The sequence below is a fragment of the Aspergillus aculeatinus genome (assembly GCF_003184765.1).
Source record: "Aspergillus aculeatinus CBS 121060 unplaced genomic scaffold BO66scaffold_5, whole genome shotgun sequence".
Classification (NCBI taxonomy): domain Eukaryota; kingdom Fungi; phylum Ascomycota; class Eurotiomycetes; order Eurotiales; family Aspergillaceae; genus Aspergillus; species Aspergillus aculeatinus.
The window spans coordinates 197,388-216,863 of NW_020291474.1; the positions used below are offsets into that span (position 1 = coordinate 197,388).

Below are 19,476 nucleotides of genomic sequence, written 5' to 3' on the forward strand. Positions count from 1 at the left end.
AACCGACCCTGCCCCTCTCATACTTCTGCAACGTTCCTTGCAGCTCTACTCATTCTTCCACCTCGGCGCCTATTCAGTACCGAAGGATCCAACGATTCTCCAGAGCATCGCGGAAATCGTTACAGTGTACGCGACAGAGGTACAGAACATTGCCTCCAAACTTCAGGTGCCTCCAAACTTCAGGTGCCTCCAAACTTCAGGAGAACTTGTGCGGTTTTTTCGGCCCCGAAGAGTGGGTTGCAGACAGGTATTCCCTGGGCACGGAGCTCAACATAGTGCATAAACAAATCCTCAATCACTCGGAAAACGCCGGCGGAGACAACGACGAGGGCGAAGGCGAGTAAATTGGGTTTGATGATTTCACGACACTAACGATTTCACGATTCTATGTTTTTACGACTCTAACGAACGGGTGGGACACCCTTTTTCGAAACCGGGGGACCCTGTCACGTGAACAGTATCACTCAGGCACCTGTATTTAGGAGGACCAGTTGGTAGTCTCAATAATAAGGGCAATCTCTTCCTCTACACTACCCTTACATCTACTACACTACTTATCTACATAATTTGCTGCGTGGTTATTACGTGTGTGTGTATAAATGGTCTGTCATGTGACGGTGGACAGAATACAACCATCGCCTACGCTGGCACCGCCCCGGCTTTCCTTAAGCGTGCCACCTTCAGCTCTTGCGATACTCAACCTGTCGGGCTTACCTGTGTCCGACGAGCGATGGGATTGTCCAGCTCCAGCGAGGAGGACTTGACAAGGTACGAACCCTGTTCTAGACCCCAACCTTGGGTCCCTCACAATTCTGATTCTGACCCCTGCAATGATAAAGCTTGATTTTCCCAGTTTCACCCGGCTGAGCCTCGGCGATTGCTCGTGTCGATCGAGCCCCGCAACAGCAACGTCAGAACATTACAGAGTAGGAGGGAAGATGATGATGATGTATAAAGTCTTGATGGCGTCTATTCTTGCTTGATTATAAATGGCCGCCGCAACGGTGCAAAAACAAGCAATTGTGTTTCCGACCCTTCCGACGATCCAAACCCTCCTGATAGCGCGGCCTTATTCTGCCCCGTGCCTCCACTCGTGGGGCGCAACTGCGCAGCCCGTCAACGGCGCGTTGCCGCCAACTTCGGAGACTTATTTCTTGGAGATAACTCGGCATTTGACTCCATGCCCTGAGAAGCTCCAGTCCTGTTTGTCAGGACACGAGTAAGAAAAATCTTGGCACCTCCCGAGTGGGCCGGGTGAAACGGCTGGCAGGTGGATCATCTTCCCATACGTCATGGCGATGCAGCATTCTGGTGTTTGCGATGGGCTTCGTGGGCTTGACGGACGGTCGCTATATAGAGACAGCTTTGGCTGTTGAGCTTCGCAAAGGAGCAATAGATCAGCTCTCTTCTCATCCCTTAATAACTAATCGCATCTCAATTCCCCTGCATCGAGCATAATGACGGTTCCCAGCGCGGATAGCTTCGATTTTGTGGTTGTCGGCGGTACGTCTCACTCGTTTCTTCGTTTGTTGACAAGTATCTCTCTGACATCCCACCAGGAGGTACTGCTGGTAATGTGGTGGCCGGGCGACTGGCCGAGAACCCCGAGGTCCGCGTGCTGGTCATCGAAGCGGGTATCGCGTATGTGGCCGACCCTCCAAGCACACAGTATGACTAGAACACCCGACTAAAGCAAACGACCGAGACGATAGAAACCCTCAGGACATCGAGAAGATCACCACCCCGGCTACCGCCTTTGACCTGCGCGGCAGCAAGCATGACTGGGCCTACAAAACGACCATGATCAACAGGCCTTCTTACGAGCGCGCCGAGAAGCCCAACACCCGTGGAAAAGTCCTCGGGGGTAGTAGCTGCTTGAACTACTACACATGGATCCCGGGTAGTAAGGGTACCTTTGACGCGTGGTCCGAGTACGGAGGTCCGTCTTGGACGTGGGATGGGTGCCAGGAGTATTTCAGCAAGGTGCGGAGTTCGTCCTCAGCATCAGCATCTATAATGACGGTTACGAGCAAGAATCGCCTACTAACGTGAACAATGTCGAACAGCCAGCGACATACCACGACGACGACAACCTGTATCCCAACGAGCTGGCCAAGATCGGTCGCGACGGACCGGTGCACGTCTCGCACGCGGACCTCGTCCCCGAGCTGCGGCCCTTCCGCGACGCACTCACCGCGGCCTGGACCGGCGCCGGCCACCCCGTCAGCGAGGACATCTACTCCGGCAAGATGGAGGGGCTCACGCACTGCGTCACCAGCATCTACCGGGGCGAGCGATCGTCCAGCGGCGCGTACCTGACCGGCAAGACGAACGTGGTGATCATGCCCTCGTGCATCGCCAAGAAGATCAACTTCGACGGCGACACCGCCGTGAGCGTCACCGTGCTGGGGCCGGACGGGTCGGATGAGGTGATCATCGAGGCCAAGCGGGAAGTCATCGTCGCGTGCGGCGTCTTCGAGACCCCCAAGCTGCTGATGCTGTCGGGCATTGGGCCCAAGAAGGAGCTCGTGCGCCACGGCATCGAGCCCGTGGTCCACTCGGAGCACGTGGGCCAGAACCTCCTCGACCACCCCATCATGCCGCATGTGTTCCGGCTGAAGGAGGGCATGGGGCTGGATAGCCATCTGCTCCGGGCCGGGCCCGCGCACACCGCCGCCGTGCAGAAGTACCGGGAGAGTAGGCAGGGGCCCTACAGCAGCGGACTGCTGGAGCTGGTGGGACTGCCACGCATTGATGACCGTCTGGAGAAATACAAGGAGTACCGGGAGGCGAAGGAGCAGAACGGTGGCAAGGATCCGTTCGGTCCGGAGGGACAGCCGCATTTCGAGATCGACTTTGTGGTCCGTATTTACCCGAAGTCAACCTCGTGGAAGCCAATATACTAACCATGACAAAGCCCATGTTCTCCGATGCCTTTCAGTGGCACTTCCCCGTGCCCACGGAGGGTGACTGGTTGACGGTCATCGTCGACCTTCTCCGCCCACTCTCCCGCAACGGCGAGGTGAAGCTGAACTCCACCGACCCTCGCGACCAGCCGAACATCAACCTGAACTTCTTCTCGAACGATCTCGACATCATCGCGCTGCGAGAAGGGGTCCGGTTCGTGGACGAGATCCTGATGCACGGCGAGGGCATGAAGGACGTGATCCGGGAGGACTACCCCTGGCCTATGCCGCGACACTCGGACGAGGCGATGAAGAAGATGATTCTCGAGCACTCGCAGACTGGATATCGTGAGTCATCCTTCCTGTGGATGAGTAAACCCCTGGCTAATACGTTGGCAAGACCCCTGTGGTACAGCCCGGCTTTCCCAGTCCATTGAGCAGGGTGTGGTGGACTCGGAATTGCGCGTGCATGGCGTCAAACGGCTTCGCGTGATCGATGCATCTATCATCCCAATCATTCCGGATTGTCGCATCCAGAATGCGGTGTATATGATTGGAGAGAAGGTGAGTAGCAGATCTTTTTGAGAGTCGTGAACCGATGCTGATTGCTTTAGGGTGCGGACATGGTCAAGGCTGCGTACCCGGATCTCTACCAGTGAGGTGATGGCGGTTGGTGGAGCCGCCGATTGCGCCTTTTCTTGATGAATGATAATGTGTACATGTTGGTGGCTTTCGATCTTACAATATATAGCTTGTTCTAATCCCTGTCATATGTCATTGAATATATTAATGGCTTGCTTCTTTGGGCTGTAGGAATGAACCTCTAGTACCCTGACAGTCGGGGGTAAGAGATGTCGCGTGTACAGCTCGAAGAAATACGAGCCACCGCCCCACCGCAACCACGGCGTGCAGCCGGCCATCGCGGGACTAACCGCAAACGATACAGATGTCAGACTCCCAGCCTAGCGCTGACGGCTTCATATACTACACTAGAAATAGAGTAAGATTTTCCAAGCAAAGCTTCTTATCTCCATGCTACTGGGGCGCTGGGAGCTGTTATGTCCGTCCTGCCGGGCGCTAAACCACGCCGCTAATCTCCAAATTCGGACATAGGATTTTGTTGCATCGGAGGTAACAGGGAACAGGGATTCATCTGCCATCTGCCCCTCTTCGACCTTTCTGTCGTACAGTACGGAGTACCCAGTACTTATATCTCCATCTCCTCCTCAATTCCTCTCTCGGCCTCAACCTCAACACCAATTTACTCTTCCCCGCCCCCCTCAAGACCCCCAAAATGACCTCCAACAACCTCTCAACATGCTGCATCACGGGTACGCTCCACGAAGGCGAACCCAAAGGCACAATCCAAGACATCGAGAACAGTAAAACCACCCCCCCCCCGGTCCAAACCAGAATTACTCACCCCCAACAGTCTCAACCTACATCACCCACCCTTCGACCGCAACCAAAAAAGCCATCCTCCTCCTCACCGACGTAATCGGCCACCGCTTCCTCAACGCCCAGCTCCTCGCCGACCAATTCGCCGCCGCCGGGTATCTCGTCCTCATGCCCGACCTCTTCACCGGCGACAGCGTCCCCCTCAACCGGCCCGAGGGCTTCCAGATCATGGAGTGGGCCAAGGGCCACCAGCCGGCGCACACCGACCCCATCATCCACACGGCCCTGAACCACATCCGGTCCACGCTGGGGTGTGAGCGGGTCGGCGGCGTCGGGTACTGCTTTGGGGGCAAGTATGTGGCCCGGTTTTTGAAGGTGGATGGGGGCTTGGATGTGGGGTTTACGGCGCATCCGACGATGATGACGGCCGAGGAGTTGGAGGCGGTGGAGGGGCCGTTTTGTGTTGCTGCTGCGCGTGAGTTTTCTTTTTGGTTGCTTTTGGGGTTGAGGACGGGGGATTTTCGGGGGGGGGGGGGGGAGAAAAAAAAAAAATGGTGTTTTTTCCTGGGTAGAACATGATCCGATCTTCTCCGCGGAGAAGAGACGCGAGAGTGAGGAGATCCTGGGTAAGAAGGATCAGCCCTGGCAGATTAGTGTGTACTCCGATGTGGAGCATGGGTTTGCGGTGCGCGGGGATCTCGCGGTGCGGCGGGTGAGGTTCGCGAAGGAGCAGGCGTTTCAGCAGGCGGTGGCGTGGTTTGGGGAGTATTTGTGATTGGGAGGGGATTGCCTGGGGGGGATGGATAGATAGAGGAGTAGGGCTCAGAGGGGTCGGTGCCAAGGCTGGACTGGAAGTATCTTCCGAGAATGAGGCCTTTCTCTTATGTTCACTTCAAGCCAGCAAGTAGTGGAACGAGAGATTGACCCTCCGCCATCAATGCTTCTCCCATTACTCAGTCTATTGCTATGTCTACTACGTCTATACAGCAGCATACCCCCAAAGCCAATCATACTGCGCAGCAGCGGTCTTAATCTATGCAGCCGTCGATGATATCCTCATCCGGACCGCACCCCCCGGTAACCCTCATGCACGATTACGCTCTGCACACCAATCACTCCCACCGGTCGGAGGATTCAGTCTGCAATAAGTTCTCAGCTGCAGAACCCCCTCTTTCGATGATTTCACATGAACAACATGATATAAGAAACCCTTCCCCTAGCATGCAATAGCCATGAACTCAGTCAAAGTCAAAACACCCCTCAATCTGACCCAACCCACAGCATGATCTCCGCTCTCCTCGCCGCCCTCCTCCTCGTAGCGGGCTACTACCTGACGACAACCCTAACTTCGCGCCAAAAGCACGCGCCTCTGCCCCCAGGCCCTCCCCGCCGACCCATCATCGGCAATCTCAACGACCTCCCTCGCCCCGGCCAACAGGACTGGAAACACTGGCTGAAGCATAAAGAGCTCTACGGTATGTTTATGTTCACCCCGTGTTCACAAAACCTGCCCCGCTCACAAGAGAGAAAAAACAAAAAAGGCCCCATCAGCTCCCTCAGCGTCCTCGGCCAAACCATCATCATCGTCAACGAGGCCCGCCATGCAGTCGAGCTACTGGAAAAGCGCTCGGCGATCTACTCCTCCCGCCCGCAGCAGAATTTCGCCGAGATGTGAGCATCTCCCCTCGCGCTTCTAATCTTACCCAACTCCATGCCCAATATACCCGAAGACTGACAAGCAACAACCCCAGGTCCGGATGGCACAACGTGCTCGGCTCCGTGAAAAACACCGACCGCCTGCGCGCCACCCGCAAGAACCTCCACCGCGAGATCGGGTCGAACAAGTCGGTGGGCCGGTTCGATGCGGTGCAGACCGCGGAGGTGGGCCGGTTTCTGATGCGCGTGCTGGACGCGCCGGGGCGGTTGATGGAGCATATTCGCAAGTTCGCACCCTCCCCCCCCCCTGTCCTTCTCTATCGTGGGCCGTTGTCTATTTAAAAAAAAAACCCGGTGGCAACAGAACAAAAGCGAGGCAAAGCTAATGCCCAAGCCTCAGAGAGACCGGCGCCATCATCCTCAAGATCGGATACGGGTATACGGTCGAGCCGCACGGCCGGGATCCGCTGGTCGAGTTGGCCGATCGAGCGATGGAGGATTTCTCGGTGGCGATGTTGCCGGCGACGTATTTGGTGGATTACATTCCGTTCTGTATGTCCTGTCTTCCCTCTGGGAATTTTGAAATTGGTTTTTTTGGAGGGGTGTGATCTGATCTAATCGACTGTGGGCTGGGGCTGGGTAGTGAGACACCTCCCCCCCTGGCTCCCCGGCGGCAGCTTCAGCCGCACGGCGCGCGGGTACAAGCGAACCGTCACGGCCTTCAGCGACCTCCCCTACGCCTTCGTGCGGCACCAGATGCACCACGCCCACGGCCGCTACACGCCGTCCTTCCTGTCTAACCTGCTGACGCACCAGCCCGCGCTGCCCCCCGGCTCCGAGGCCGAGGTCACCGTCAAATGGTCGGCGGCGTCGTTGTATGCTGGTGGAGCGGATACGGTTTAACCCCCCCCCCCCCCCCTTTCTCCAAACTGACCAATCCAGAAACTGACGAAACTGACGAAACGGTGGGTGGGATAGACCGTCTCCTCAATCGCCACCTTCTTCCTCGCCATGGCCCTCTTCCCGGACGTGCAGCGCAAAGCCCAAGCCGAACTCGACTCGGTCCTCGGGGCAGCGGATCGGCCGCGGCTGCCCACCTTCGCGGACCGCGAGAACCTGCCCTACCTGAACGCACTCATCAAGGAGGTCTTCCGGTGGCATCCCGTCGTGCCGATGGATCTTCCGCACGTGGTGACCCAGGAGGATGAGTATGAGGGGTACTGGATCCCGAAGGGGGCGTCGGTTTTGGCGAACATTTGGTTTGTTTTGCCTTTTCCCTCCTCTTTCTTTGTCCCGGTTGCTTGGTTTTGTCGCGCCGCGGAGAGGGGGTGGTGGTTTTGTGGCCTTGATAAAAATTGGTATGCTAACTTTTTGTCGGCCAGGGCATTCACCCACGACCCGGATGTGTATCCTGATCCGGAGGCGTTTAGGCCCGAACGGTTCCTGCCTGATGCTGCTGCTGCTGCTGCTGCATCCGGTGCTGGTGTTGGTGGTGAGGGCGGTGGTGGCGGGGGTGGCGTCCAACGAGACCCCCATCTCCTGGTCTTCGGGTTCGGGCGTCGAGTCTGCCCCGGACGGACCCTGGCGGATGCGAACGTCTACCTGACGATTGCCCAGGCGCTAACGGTATTTCGGATCCAGGGGCCCGAAGGAATCCCCGAGTGGAAGCCTGAGTTCCTGCCGGGGGTGATCAGTCATCCTGTCGTGCCGGCGGGGTTGAAGATCGAGGCGAGGAGTGAGGCCCATGCAGCGTTGGCGAGGGAGGTGGAGAGCGCGTATCCTTTTGAAAAGAGTCATTCGGAGGAATTGGTGGGGTTGTCGTATTAGTTCTATAGGGGGTGGTTGAAGAGGTACACATGAGGGTTGATTAAGGTATATAGTATTGGCTATTTAACTTAAGAACAGATGTTCGGGGTATGCATCCCCCGGTATGATTAGACGTAACATGCATCCTGCGGACTCCTGGTTGGAAGGGAGACTATTGCTCCAGAGCAGAGCAGCCCAGTGCCAGAACCCCGTTCTATTTTTTATTAGTATACCTTTCCACTGAGGCGTGATGTTTAGGGGAGACTCACCAAGAGGTTCACCTCGGAGCAGCACTGCGGCTTCGTTGTGCAGGTGGTGTCGTAAGGCTTGCCTACAACCATAGCGTTAGCATCAACAATGACAAACCACTTAGAAAACGGACGTACAGAGAAGACCAACGGAGCCGACAATACTGCCAGCGTTGATGTCCAGATCCGCAAGGATGGGGTCCAGGAGCGGGTCCAAGGGAGTGGTCAAGGTGCCGCAGCACAGCACCGGGGCGATGCACTGCGACTGGTCGACCGTGCTCTCGCTCGTGGTAGAGGTGGTCTGAGCGGCGACGCCCTTGACTTGGTTCTCAAGGGTCTGCGAGTCGGACTGGGGGGCGGGCACGGCGGCGACGAGGCCGACGATGGTCAGGATAGAGACGGTGAGGGAGAGCTTCATGGTCGTGGTTGGGGTTGGGGTTGTGTGGTTATGAGAGGTATGGCTTGCTGTAAGAGAGGTTTGTGATTTGATTGTGTTGTAGTGTTGTTGAGCTGGGGTGGAATGTGCTATTTATCTTCAGCGACTCGAAGGAATAACCATCAGAGTATACAGCATTTCCAAGAACTACTAGACAATATCCTCCGTTAGCGCAGTCGGACATCCGGATGGAAGAAGCCTCAAAATCCAGTCCTCAGCCAATTCTCCATGCAGAGAACAAACGGCTGGGACGGATGCCGGCCATTACAGTGGTGGCAACGTGATATTCACAGTCGATTCAGGATGGACGGCGAGACCTGGCAGAGACGGTCATGCTGCAGGTACCGAGGAACATGTAAAAGGCAATCTCATAATTGAGGCGTGTGGTCTCGGGCCTGTCGTCCGTCCCTGTCTTATCAGCCACCCGGTCTGAGTGCTTTTCTGGTACCAAATCAGCGGGCGTACCCACAGTAGCTGAACATCGGGGAGCATGATAACGATGCGTGTGGGCGCTGCTGTGGACCTGGATCTGTGATACTTGTGAGGTGCCCGTGGCAGAATCGAATTGATAAGTATTGATGATCTTCGCTGGACAAAAGATCGACCTTGTTTAATGGTGTGGCACCGATTTCGGATGCGCCCATACCATAGTTGACTTAGCTGCAGCTCCAGAAAGTATCGAGCAGCCTCGCTTATCGCAGGGATACTGAGGTAGATAACTAAGACAACTATTTTGTCGATCCAATGAACTTGTTAGTCGATCATTGAGCATTCTGGGATTATCACGCATCATCCCCAACTCCACTAGGTTTGGCGGACGCATCTCGACTCCGCGACGATCCCAGGAGAATGATCTGCATCATTATCAGCTCCGAACTCATCTCAAATGCTTGGGGTGATAATTACTCTTACTCATATAGATAAAGTATTAAGCTGTTAGACCATGACAAATGGCTGTGCAGTCTATGTTGAGAGACAGCATGGAAGCATTAACAGAATGCAAACCCGCCAAGCATGTGGACACAACACTGATAGCGATAGCAGCCCGATAAGTTATGCGCGCATTAATGACTCAGCAGCACACCCCCACAATGTACACAAATCTCCAGTGGCGGTGCCATCCGCACCAGCCACATGCCAAGCCTCCACCAGCCACAAACTCGCGACACAAAAATTCCCTCGAATTGGCAAAGTCGATCTCATTTCAATATCCGTTGACCGACCAGCCCCTCCCCCAGACCACCTCTCCTATCTCGCTGGGTCGTCTTTTTTTTTTCCCCCGTCATCTTTCCCTTTAACCTCTCCTCACACACAGAGCTATACACATAATCATGGCTCCCATTTCCATCGCCGACATCGTCGCCGCCCTGCCGGCCGACGACACCTGGGGCCCCGCCTCCGCCGCCGACAACATGCTCGACGGCGTCCCCTATGCTCCTTTCTCCAAGGGTGACAAGCTGGGCCGCATGGCCGACTGGACGGCCGAGTCCAAGGACCCCAACCGGGCCGGTCGTCAGGCTTACAACCGTAACTTCCGAGGTACGTTGCACGCTTCCATTCTTTCTTGTGTTTCACGGCGGAAAGGCGAAAAAACGAAGACAAAAGAAAAGGGGAAGGAAGTATCGTGTGTGGAGACCACCAAACTAACAACCCCATCCAACCCTCCAGACCAGCAAGTCTACGGCGCCGGATCCTCCAGCCTGTTCTCCGTGGCGGTCGCCGAAGACGAATCCTCCTTCTCTGTGGTCGACAACACCCGCAGCTCGACGAAGCGCACCTTCGGCCGCGGCGGCGGCACGGTGTTCCGCGGCCGGGCCCAGCGCGGCGGCGCCCAGCGTGGCGGACGCGCGGGCTTCCAGCGCGTGGGCGGCGGTGGTGCCGGGGGTCGCGGGGGCGCCGGCGGGGACCGGTACTACGACAACCGCAGCGGCGGCCGGGGCAACCGGGGCCGTCGGTTCGGGTGGAAGGACTACGACAAGCCGCAGCGCACGCGCGAGGCGTCGGTGGCCGTGCGGCCCGACTGGACGATGCTGGAGGAGGTGGACTTCAGCCGGCTGTCGAAGCTGAACATGGAGGCGCCGGAGGGCGAGGAGGTCGACTCGTACGGCTTCATGTACTACTACGACCGGTCGTACGACAAGGCGCCGGTCAAGAACGCGGAGCGCCGGCTGCAGGCGCTGGACCGCGCCGCGTACAACGTCACGACCTCGCAGGACCCCGTCATCCAGGAGCTGGCCGAGAAGAACGAGGCGACGGTGTTCGCGTCCGCCGACATCCTGTCCACGCTGATGTGCGCCCCCCGCAGCGTCTACTCGTGGGACCTGGTCATCGTCCACCAGGGCGGCAAGATCTACTTCGACAAGCGCGACGGCGCCTCCCTGGACCTGGTCACGGTCAACGAGAACGCCGCCGACGCCCCGCTGGAGCTGGCCGACTCGTCCGCCGCCACCGCCGCCGCCGCCAGCAAGCAGGAGGGCGCCGCCATTAACACGCCCAGCGCCCTGGCGCTCGAGGCCACCTTCATCAACCACAACTTCGCCCTGCAGACCGTGGTCGAGTCCGAGGAGAGCAAGGTCGAGCTGGCCCACCCCAACCCCTTCTACAACGCCGCCGAGGAGACCGAGCCCCTGGCCTCCAAGGGCTACAAGTACCGGCGCTTCGACCTGTCGCTGGAGCGCGACGAGGGCCAGGAGCCCGTGCACATGATCGTGCGCACCGAGATCGACGCCATCATGAAGAACCCCACCGGCGGCGAGGACCAGCAGCTGGTCGTCAAGGCCCTGAACGAGTTCGACAGCAAGGCCCAGGGCTCCGGCGGCGCCCTCGACTGGCGCTCCAAGCTCTGGTCCCAGCGCGGTGCCGTCGTCGCCACCGAGATGAAGAACAACTCCTCCAAGCTCGCCCGCTGGACCACCCAGGCCATCCTCGCCAAGGCCGACGCCATGAAGCTCGGCTTCGTCTCCCGCGCCAACCCCCGCTCCGCCGCCGCCCACGTCGTGCTCGGAGTCGTCGGCTACAAGCCCCGCGACCTCGCCACCCAGATGAATCTCAACCTCGGTAACGGCTGGGGCATCGTCCGCACCATCGTCGACCGCATCCGCGCCCTCGACGCCGACGAGGACGACGACAAGGTCAAGAAGTACGTCCTCATCAAGGACCCCAACCGCCCCGTCCTCCGCCTCTACAGCGTGCCCCCCACCACCTTCGAGGAGGATGAGGAGGTCGCCGCCGAGGAGCAGGAGGCCGCCGAGGAGGATGAGGAGTAGATTTTTGGGCGGTTTTCTACCTCCATCATTATATCCTAGTCATGAATTTGGTTCGCTGTGTTTCTTTTTCCGTCCTGTCCACGTCAAAAGTTCTTAGGTTTATGAACGACTATCTATGCTTTCCAAACTTATTTCCTCACTTGGCAATTTCACCCTGTAGACGATTCTTGTCTCGTACATCGGCTCACTCCATTGTTGTTGCATTTGTCCTACGTACACAAGCGCAGTATAGGGATGTACGGTAGTATTCGACGATATCAAGCATATCACAGCTATATAACTTTTTGTCCTTCATTTCTCCGAACCCTACTTAGAATGATACGCCAAAGAGAAGACGCCCAAGCACCAGTTAATGAACCTCACTGCACAATCTCAAACCGCACCTCCTTCTTAACTCCAAAGACATCCCTCCACTCCTCCCACAACCGCCGCAACTCTTCCACGTACATCCGATGCACTTCCTCCACATAAGCCTCGTCCTGCACATACCGCTGCTCCTTGACCGGGATCGGTTTCCCGACGACCACATGGATTGGCTTGCGGAACGGCACCGTCACTCCCCACCGTCCGCTGATCACCCGAGTCGACTTGCCGGTGATAGCCTTCCAGGCTTTCGCACCTGCCGTGAACAGGCCTTCCCGGTCACCGTCCTGCTGCTTCTGGCCTTCACCCTCCCAGTGGCTCGAAGCTACCTCGCTGCTGTTTGCATCATTCTCTTCGGGATACGCGACGTCAAAGACCTCGTTCTCTCCAAAAGCCACCACCGGCACTAGGCTCGCCCCCATCTCGATCGCAACGCGAATGAAGCCCCTGCGCACCCCCAACACCAAATCCATGCGGCCAGGACGGGCGATGCGCGCCTCGCGATCGCCACCCACGCAGATGGTGATCGCCTGCCCAAGTCCGTTGCCGTCGTGGCCGCCGGACGACAGGAGCTTGATGCATGACGCGCGACTGACGCTGCCGATGCCCAAAGAGAGTGCGTACTCGCGCAGCAGGGGAGCGCGAAGGACCTTGTCCGACACCAAGAGAGTGTGATTGAGACCAGGAAACAGCGTGTCAAAGCCGGCGCCTTTGGTGGCAAGGGCGCCGATGGCACCGCGGATGGAAATGCCGTGTGGGTGGTATCCGAATATGTACTTTTGATAAGGAGCCAAGGGAGTGCTGCGATAAAGCTTGAGAGGGAAGTAGTTGGCATAGAGTGACCAGAGAGGAGAGTTTCGAACGGCGGAGGACGGGGAAGGAAAAGAGGGGAGAGAGGTGGGAGGGAAGTAGGTTATCATGAGGACGTAGACTGGATACAAAATGCGGATGAGAAGCGGGATGGGAAGAGATGGGACAAGGACGAGGATTAGAAGAGCGTAGCCGAGGATAGGAAGGAGGAGGGACGTGTTGGTTGTAAGGGCGACGAAGAGTGTGCTGGCAGCAGTATAAACTCTGGTTCTTGTGGTTAGAAATCATGGACACTTGATTTGCATATTGAAACAAATGCAGAGAGGGAAGACTCACTTTGAGGTTGCATATTTGTCCAAATGAGGACGATTGACGGTCTCTAGAATACCTCCGAACTTATTCCTGATTGTGCACAGCTTGTCCTTCGGATACTGATTGACTTCTGGGATCGGCAAGGCCATTCTCTCCGGGTGGTATGCCAACTCAGCGATCTTCTCGGCACCTACGACTCGTCCTTCTCTTTTGCAGCACAGTGCAGATAATTCCTTTGCCTTGGCCTGCATTGTGACATTGCCGACGACCCTGATTAGAGCCCGGCCGAACTCATCTGCATCCACTGCTGGAGCAGCTGTTTTGTTTGCGTACACGCCGATTCCGAGCCACTCTGTACGCACAGCATTTTCATAGCAGTCTTGCCAACCTGGAAGAACGACGTGAGGTATGCCAGACCTGGAACGTATTAATATCTCTACTCCGCTGAGTCGAAGAGTAAAACTTACTGAATAGCCTCGTACCATGAGTTTGCACCACCATGATGCACGGAACAGACAATCTGCCCTGTCTGCAACATTGCCAATGGCTCGACCTGAAACCATGGTTGAATGCGCACCCGGTCATCTTTGATCTCAGCAGCCAGTATTTCTTCCGCCTCTTCAAAAACATGCGCGCAATCCTGCGTATGTTTTGGAAGCTTCCACAGCACTTGGAACTTATCCGTCCGTGAGTCCAGAAAACTCCTCACCCCTGAAGCGATATTTCTAGCCATCACTGGATCTGGCGCATACAAGGTCCCCAGGTTAATCAAGATTGTAGGTGCCCGGTGGAGCCACCGATGCAGCTCCGGATCCTGCGTCTTGACAGGTGCAACGGGTAATAGAATGGGACCACAGGGGAGGACATTCTCGGGGACTTCCATCGGCCAATCCAGCTCTTTCAGACCTGGAGCCAGATGAAATCGGTCGGGCCGCCACGAATCCGCAAAAGGAAATCGGCCCTGGATACCATGTCGCTTCCGCCATTCACGAATCTGTCGTTGACGGCCGCTACGGCGGTAAAGCTTGGCGACATCCATGGCGGCCCTGGTATTGGAAGGCACAAGGCTCCAGGGAAGTGGATAGGGAAAGTCTGTCCCTGGCCTGGTGCACAGTCAGCCACATGCATTGGTTCATCGGGAAAGCATAGCGAATTACAAGGGAAATTTCCACGCCCATCCAGCAAAAGGCTGGAGCCCATACACCACATGGGACAAGGAGGTCGTATAAAGAACAATAGCTTGGTGGCCCGCATTATACGCTGCGTCTCGTCCCTGGGGGAAGAAGCAGTCGACGAGGACAACGCTCGGTTCGATAGCCTGGACTGTCTCAAGACAGCTGTCATACACCTGCAGATACTCTTCCTCATTCCAGGCCCAGATTTCCTCAAAAAGCGATTTGAACCCCTTCAATGCGCCTTGATAACCGGGAGGATGGCAGATCGTACGTTTTCCTGTGCGTGCAAAAGCCTCACTGTTCGAGGGGCCGTTGAGAGGGTGAAAATGAATGCGCGAGCGAACTCCGTCGCTGTCAAGGTTGTTATCTACGAGCAGCTTCTCGATGCGTGGTTTCAAGGTCGGAAACGAGGCGATGTGCACGTCGGTGTCACCTCGCACCAGCAATTCATGAGATAATGCGAGAATCAAGTTTGTCTGCCCATGTTCACTGTTGGCAAGAAATAGCACGCGGGGCCTCTGTGTTGGTAGCGGTGATTGCGGTGGGGATGGAGTCTTCTTGCGAGTACTGCGACGCCGCAAGACAGGCGTTTGCTTTCTAGAGGCCCGGGACTTCTTCATGGTGGGCGAGTGTACGTGCGTGCGGCCTTACTGCATGTGCTGCATGTAGAACAGACGGCACGTTCTGGTAGAAGTTGGAGCACATGGGGATATAAATGGGGACTGTCAATCAAGGAGGTGCCAGGCTTGGACGCAAGGTTAACGACAGGGAGGAATGCTCTCTTGTTTCAAGGGATAGTGGAGGGAATGCCATGGTGCAGGGGAAAGGAGGGGTAGCATTCGCATGATGTGAGCTTAAATTTGAGCAAGAAAATAAGCAAAGGAGGTGTGAATCTGAGATGATTTGAGTGAAAGTATAGGAGGATAGATAGTTTAGATTGCCAGAGTAGTTAGTAGTAGTAGTAGTAGTAGTAGTAGTAGTAGTAGTAGTAGTAGTAGTGGTAGTAATCTCCGGACCCCTGGTAGATCTACCCGAGACCGCTGGATGTTGGGGAGATCTTCCCCAGAAAGAGGGAATGCAGCCTTTTTCATTCAGCCCTGGGGCCAAGACCGGAGTATAAAAGATTTGAAACCGCAATGGGAACATGTGTGTAGCTCGGAGAGTTTTGCCAAGGAGAAAGGGGGATGCCAAAAATCAGAAAGAAGGAGTATGAAGCTGAAGGTGAGAGATGAGAGGATGTGGGAGTGTAGGAGAGTCTAGCCCCGTTAGTCATCGCGCTAACTAACTAGTTACCTGGTAGTTAACTAACTAATCATGGATGCTTTCTTTCTCTTTCCCCGCCTCCAGTCCAGCCAGAATAATCATCTCTCCAAAAGATCTACAGCCAGCTTGAACTCTCTTCTCCTTCTTACTCTAATTCCTTAATTTAAAGTCCAATTCACTTCTTGTCTTCCCCTCCCTCCAGTGATATCACCTAGTCATCCTCAAACACTCAAACACAATGCCTGAACAAATCTCCCATCGGTCCAAGCCTCGTCCCACAGCCTCCTGTCTTCCCTGTCGTGCCCGCAAAGTGAAAGTATGTCTCTCTCTCTTTCCCGTTCCTTCCCCCTTTCCCCTATTTGCTTTATCAGATATATAAGTTTCACTACCTTTTATCCAACTTAATTCCTTCCCCTCCCCAAAGAGAAACCGAATCTACCCACCTACCTTTCAAGACCCCAGGTCTACCAGTCTATCAGTCTTCATTCAACCTATTAGTACATGCATGCCCCTGTAGCTTCATCAAACTACATAGAATCCCCAAATCTGTCTTCCAGCTTCACCATCGGGAACCACTCTCCCAAAGAAAATCGCACCTTATAAGCCTAACATTAACAACCCCAGTGCAACCGCCTCACCCCCTGCGCCACATGTGTGGCACGCAACACCCCGCAAGAATGCAAGTACGCCGCTCCAGATAGCGATCGTCAAGCCATTGCTCAAGCCGAGCTGATCGCGGGGCTCCGAAGCCGGGCGAACCAATTGCGCGATCAGCTGGGCATGGCGCGGGGGCTCGAAATCTTGGAGATTGAGGATCAGCAGCCATCCCCAGAGTCAGACAGCGAGCAGGAAGAGCAGTATGCCTCGATCGAAAAAGAGATCGGAACCGGGGCCCCGTCACGGAAGGCAGAGGATCAGTTGGCCGAGCTGGAGGTGGTGTATGCGGCGTTGAGATGGGGAACGGGGGCGACAGTGGAGGAAGTCATCCGAAGGATTCGGAGAGGGGAGCCCTTGGGGGACATTGCTCAAGGAGTGGAGTTGGGGATGGGTCCGGGATTAGAAGACGGTGTGGTGGTCCTGGATTGATAGAAGCGGTGGTCAGTCTGCCCAGAGAAAATAGAAAATATGGCATATATCTAGTAGTCATCATCACATTGGCGTTACAGGACATCTTCAGTGTTGCACAGTTGGTTGTACAGGGCGTGGTGGTGCGAGCTGAGTTCGAGCACAGCAGTCCCCATTACGCAGCCACCCGCCGACAGAAACAGAGAGGTGGGACGAGACCACGGGATGGCGAGGCCTGGCGCAAGTCAGGCTGGCGTCAAACGGAACAGAAACAGAAATCCTGACGGATCACCACGGATTATGTACAATGTCGTTGGAAGGAAGGTAGAGGGGAAAGGGAAAATAAGAGAGGTGGGAAAGAGAAATCCTGGGGCTCCGCTAGTACTTTTGCTCATCAGTGCCAACCATGACTAGGACAGATCATCGCCCGGATTGCAAACATGCTGTTCGGCTTTCGTATCCAGCACACTGGTTAGGCAATCCATAAGCTCAAAGTCTTCCACAACGGCCCCAAAACCATAGCAGCGGACCTTGGTATTGAGGGTTTCGACGATGATTTTGACATCTTCCCGAGTCAGCCGACCATACAGTTGGTGATTTTTGAGGCATTGCAGCGCCATGATCGGCGTGATCTGCCCCTCCGTCACCAATTGTCGGCTGAGATTGAGGAGCGTGGTCAAATTGACGTGCGGCAGGTCGTACGTCTTGTGTGGGTAGGTTTGCTCGTTCGTCGTCGTGGCGATGTAGCTGGGGGGTGGACAGGTGGCCATCAGCGCATGCCCTGAGAACGGCATGTCTTCATCGTCCGCCTCGGTGATCGATCGGCGGCAGAGGTAGTCGGTGTGTTCTCGACAGGGCGATTCCAGTCTGGATCAACGTCAGTCGCATGGGATTGGTCACCAAGAAAACACACTTACGTCAAGATGAAATCGATTTGGAGCTGAGGATCCGCCTCGAAGATGCCGGGAAGCTGGATCGGGGCGCGGCTGGCGGGAGCGATCTGATCGAGAGTGGCCAAGGCGTCACAGGGTGCGGCCTGATAGGCTGAATGAGGCGGCGCCAGCTCCTGAGTGGGCGACACATCGATCTGCTCAACGCCATGCGTACTCGGACTCAGGCTGGCAGAGACCGTCGTGGGCGGCGTGGTGTAGAGGGGACCTCCGTTAGGGGCGACGTTGCTCGGCTGCGAGGCGACACTGCTACTGGCAAAAGGACTCGAATGATAGCCCATGCTCCCGCGTTCCGCCTTGCGACGTTCGAGTTCCGGCTCGAAGTTGATACCATGGGCCACAAGAATCTCTTTCAGAATATTATTCTCGTCGGAGAGCGTTTGCACCATGTCTCGATGTTGCACGACCGTTAGATTGGCGGCCGAGATCTCCTGCGTGTAGGCCTCTCGCAACCGGGACACTTCCGTCTCCAGCGATCGGATATACTGTTCCTTACGTTCCCGATGGGTTCTGCGCCAACCGTTTGTATACAAACAATGATTACCCCAGGTGAACCGGTTACGTACCTCTGGGCCTGGCGATTCAGTTCCTGTCGTCGGGTCATGGCCGGTTTGCTATCCGGCTTCGGACCTCGTCGTTTTGCCGGTTGCCCATCTAGCGCGGGGGAGGAAATTAGAGCTGATAAGGTAAACGGATCGGACCGTGGGCTCACACACCTCGCGTGACTTTCTTCTGCGTACCACCAAAGAATTTGAGGAAATCGGCGCCTATGGTAGAAGGTCGAGATCCGGGTTGGCCTATTGAGTCGCAAGTTAGCTGGAGATACGCGACACAGTCGGGATACGGAAAGCGGAATGAGTGCCCGCAAGACAGTCGAGACTTTTGAGTCAGAGCCAATGCCACACTGACTTCCACAGCGCGAACCATGGAAAGACGGGTCACGGACCATCAAGCATCTGGACCCAGAAAAGGCCGAAGAAGAGGCAAATCTTGCAATAATGATCTCAGAGAAAGAGGAGGAGAGTGAACTTACTCTGTGAGCCATCTGGCGGAAGTGTCTGACGATTTGCGTTCGTGAGGTCCAATGGCATGGGGCCACCGTTCATCGAGGCCATGGTGGTTGTCGCAAAGAAGAATGGAGGAAGCGTAAATGCGACCGGCGCAGTCAGAATAGAAGGGTGAGAGAGTGCGTGTGCGGTGGACGAGGAAATGACCGTCGATAGAGGTGGGTGGGGGGGCTGGTGGGAAGAAGAGACGCAGAGAAGGAGAGAAGAAGATAGAATAGATCGAGTGTGAATCTCAAACAACTCCAAGCTGGCCCATCTGGACCGTTGTCAGCCTTAAAAATCGCGGCGCTGGGTTTGAGAAGCGGGTGGATGCTGGCCGTCGTCCAAGCGTTTAAAGCTCCGATTCTACCACGCATGGAATTGGATCCATTGTACCTACCGATGGATGGTGGACAGTCGGCTGTGTTTCCCCGTTGGGTGAATCCCCGGGATTGCGAAGTATGGATGAGCAATCACCACGAGCACCCAATCAGTGTGGCTACAGGGCAGATGAGGTGAGGAAAACAATTTTTGTCCACAAGACCGGTAAAGGAGGAATGAATGTACAGAATGGGAGGATGGGAGGAGAGAGTGAGAGGGAGAGAGAGAGTGTGTGTGAGAAAGAGTGAGAGGAGGGGGAGGGGAGAGATCGGATAATGGATAACTACTACTAAGTACTAACTAGGTAGTTAGCAGTGGCAAGAGTGACAGAGCTCCAGGCTGGAATTGACCTGGCCTGGACTGGACGGATATGAATCTCAAGCAGAGTGATTGGT

The 19,476-nt window shown here is 55.9% G+C and overlaps 9 protein-coding genes across 9 annotated transcripts; 5 read left to right on the forward strand and 4 right to left on the reverse strand.

Annotated features, from left to right (window-relative positions):
* Nucleotides 1-1,315: 1,315 nt before the first annotated feature.
* Nucleotides 1,316-3,661, forward strand: BO66DRAFT_174691 (GMC family oxidoreductase). Its single transcript, XM_025642319.1, has 7 exons — nucleotides 1,316-1,503; nucleotides 1,560-1,641; nucleotides 1,713-1,983; nucleotides 2,067-2,861; nucleotides 2,918-3,254; nucleotides 3,307-3,470; nucleotides 3,521-3,661. Exons 1-7 carry the CDS (start codon nucleotides 1,458-1,460, stop codon nucleotides 3,563-3,565), a joined length of 1,740 nt encoding a protein of 579 aa, XP_025507684.1. The 5' UTR covers nucleotides 1,316-1,457; the 3' UTR covers nucleotides 3,566-3,661.
* A 539-nt stretch (nucleotides 3,662-4,200) lies between these two features.
* Nucleotides 4,201-5,079, forward strand: BO66DRAFT_314386 (alpha/beta-hydrolase; the record flags this gene model as incomplete). The annotated part of the gene is made up of 3 exons (XM_025643431.1): nucleotides 4,201-4,288; nucleotides 4,339-4,779; nucleotides 4,877-5,079. The coding sequence occupies 3 exons, from the start codon at nucleotides 4,201-4,203 to the stop codon at nucleotides 5,077-5,079; spliced, it is 732 nt and encodes a 243-aa protein (XP_025507685.1).
* Nucleotides 5,080-5,465: 386 nt separating this feature from the next.
* Nucleotides 5,466-8,023, forward strand: BO66DRAFT_388508 (cytochrome P450). Its single transcript, XM_025646579.1, has 7 exons — nucleotides 5,466-5,779; nucleotides 5,846-5,975; nucleotides 6,056-6,247; nucleotides 6,361-6,512; nucleotides 6,604-6,857; nucleotides 6,939-7,219; nucleotides 7,343-8,023. Exons 1-7 carry the CDS (start codon nucleotides 5,587-5,589, stop codon nucleotides 7,785-7,787), a joined length of 1,647 nt encoding a protein of 548 aa, XP_025507686.1. The 5' UTR covers nucleotides 5,466-5,586; the 3' UTR covers nucleotides 7,788-8,023.
* Nucleotides 7,863-8,600, reverse strand: BO66DRAFT_174695 (hydrophobin family protein). The gene is made up of 3 exons (XM_025642321.1): nucleotides 8,153-8,600; nucleotides 8,036-8,097; nucleotides 7,863-7,980 (listed from the first exon to the last, which is right to left on the reverse strand). Exons 1-3 carry the CDS (start codon nucleotides 8,430-8,432, stop codon nucleotides 7,939-7,941), a joined length of 384 nt encoding a protein of 127 aa, XP_025507687.1. The 5' UTR covers nucleotides 8,433-8,600; the 3' UTR covers nucleotides 7,863-7,938.
* Nucleotide 8,601: 1 nt separating this feature from the next.
* BO66DRAFT_174694 (uncharacterized protein) lies at nucleotides 8,602-9,418 on the reverse strand. The gene is made up of 3 exons (XM_025642320.1): nucleotides 9,363-9,418; nucleotides 8,920-9,178; nucleotides 8,602-8,845 (listed from the first exon to the last, which is right to left on the reverse strand). Exons 1-3 carry the CDS (start codon nucleotides 9,364-9,366, stop codon nucleotides 8,749-8,751), a joined length of 360 nt encoding a protein of 119 aa, XP_025507688.1. The 5' UTR covers nucleotides 9,367-9,418; the 3' UTR covers nucleotides 8,602-8,748.
* A 254-nt stretch (nucleotides 9,419-9,672) lies between these two features.
* BO66DRAFT_341546 (eukaryotic translation initiation factor 3 subunit D) lies at nucleotides 9,673-11,974 on the forward strand. The gene is made up of 2 exons (XM_025644437.1): nucleotides 9,673-9,989; nucleotides 10,119-11,974. Exons 1-2 carry the CDS (start codon nucleotides 9,782-9,784, stop codon nucleotides 11,714-11,716), a joined length of 1,806 nt encoding a protein of 601 aa, XP_025507689.1. The 5' UTR covers nucleotides 9,673-9,781; the 3' UTR covers nucleotides 11,717-11,974.
* Nucleotides 11,975-12,075: 101 nt separating this feature from the next.
* Nucleotides 12,076-15,206, reverse strand: BO66DRAFT_459525 (diacylglycerol acyltransferase family; the record flags this gene model as incomplete). The annotated part of the gene is made up of 5 exons (XM_025652261.1): nucleotides 14,359-15,206; nucleotides 13,669-14,304; nucleotides 13,226-13,618; nucleotides 12,448-13,159; nucleotides 12,076-12,372 (listed from the first exon to the last, which is right to left on the reverse strand). Exons 1-5 carry the CDS (start codon nucleotides 14,994-14,996, stop codon nucleotides 12,076-12,078), a joined length of 2,676 nt encoding a protein of 891 aa, XP_025507690.1. The 5' UTR covers nucleotides 14,997-15,206.
* A 506-nt stretch (nucleotides 15,207-15,712) lies between these two features.
* On the forward strand, nucleotides 15,713-16,725 carry BO66DRAFT_417681 (uncharacterized protein; the record flags this gene model as incomplete). The annotated part of the gene is made up of 2 exons (XM_025649699.1): nucleotides 15,713-15,955; nucleotides 16,264-16,725. Exons 1-2 carry the CDS (start codon nucleotides 15,878-15,880, stop codon nucleotides 16,723-16,725), a joined length of 540 nt encoding a protein of 179 aa, XP_025507691.1. The 5' UTR covers nucleotides 15,713-15,877.
* Nucleotides 16,726-17,051: 326 nt separating this feature from the next.
* Nucleotides 17,052-18,903, reverse strand: flbB. The gene is made up of 5 exons (XM_025642322.1): nucleotides 18,688-18,903; nucleotides 18,371-18,451; nucleotides 18,221-18,308; nucleotides 17,622-18,164; nucleotides 17,052-17,571 (listed from the first exon to the last, which is right to left on the reverse strand). Exons 1-5 carry the CDS (start codon nucleotides 18,767-18,769, stop codon nucleotides 17,115-17,117), a joined length of 1,251 nt encoding a protein of 416 aa, XP_025507692.1. The 5' UTR covers nucleotides 18,770-18,903; the 3' UTR covers nucleotides 17,052-17,114.
* Between the last annotated feature and the right edge of the window lie 573 nt (nucleotides 18,904-19,476).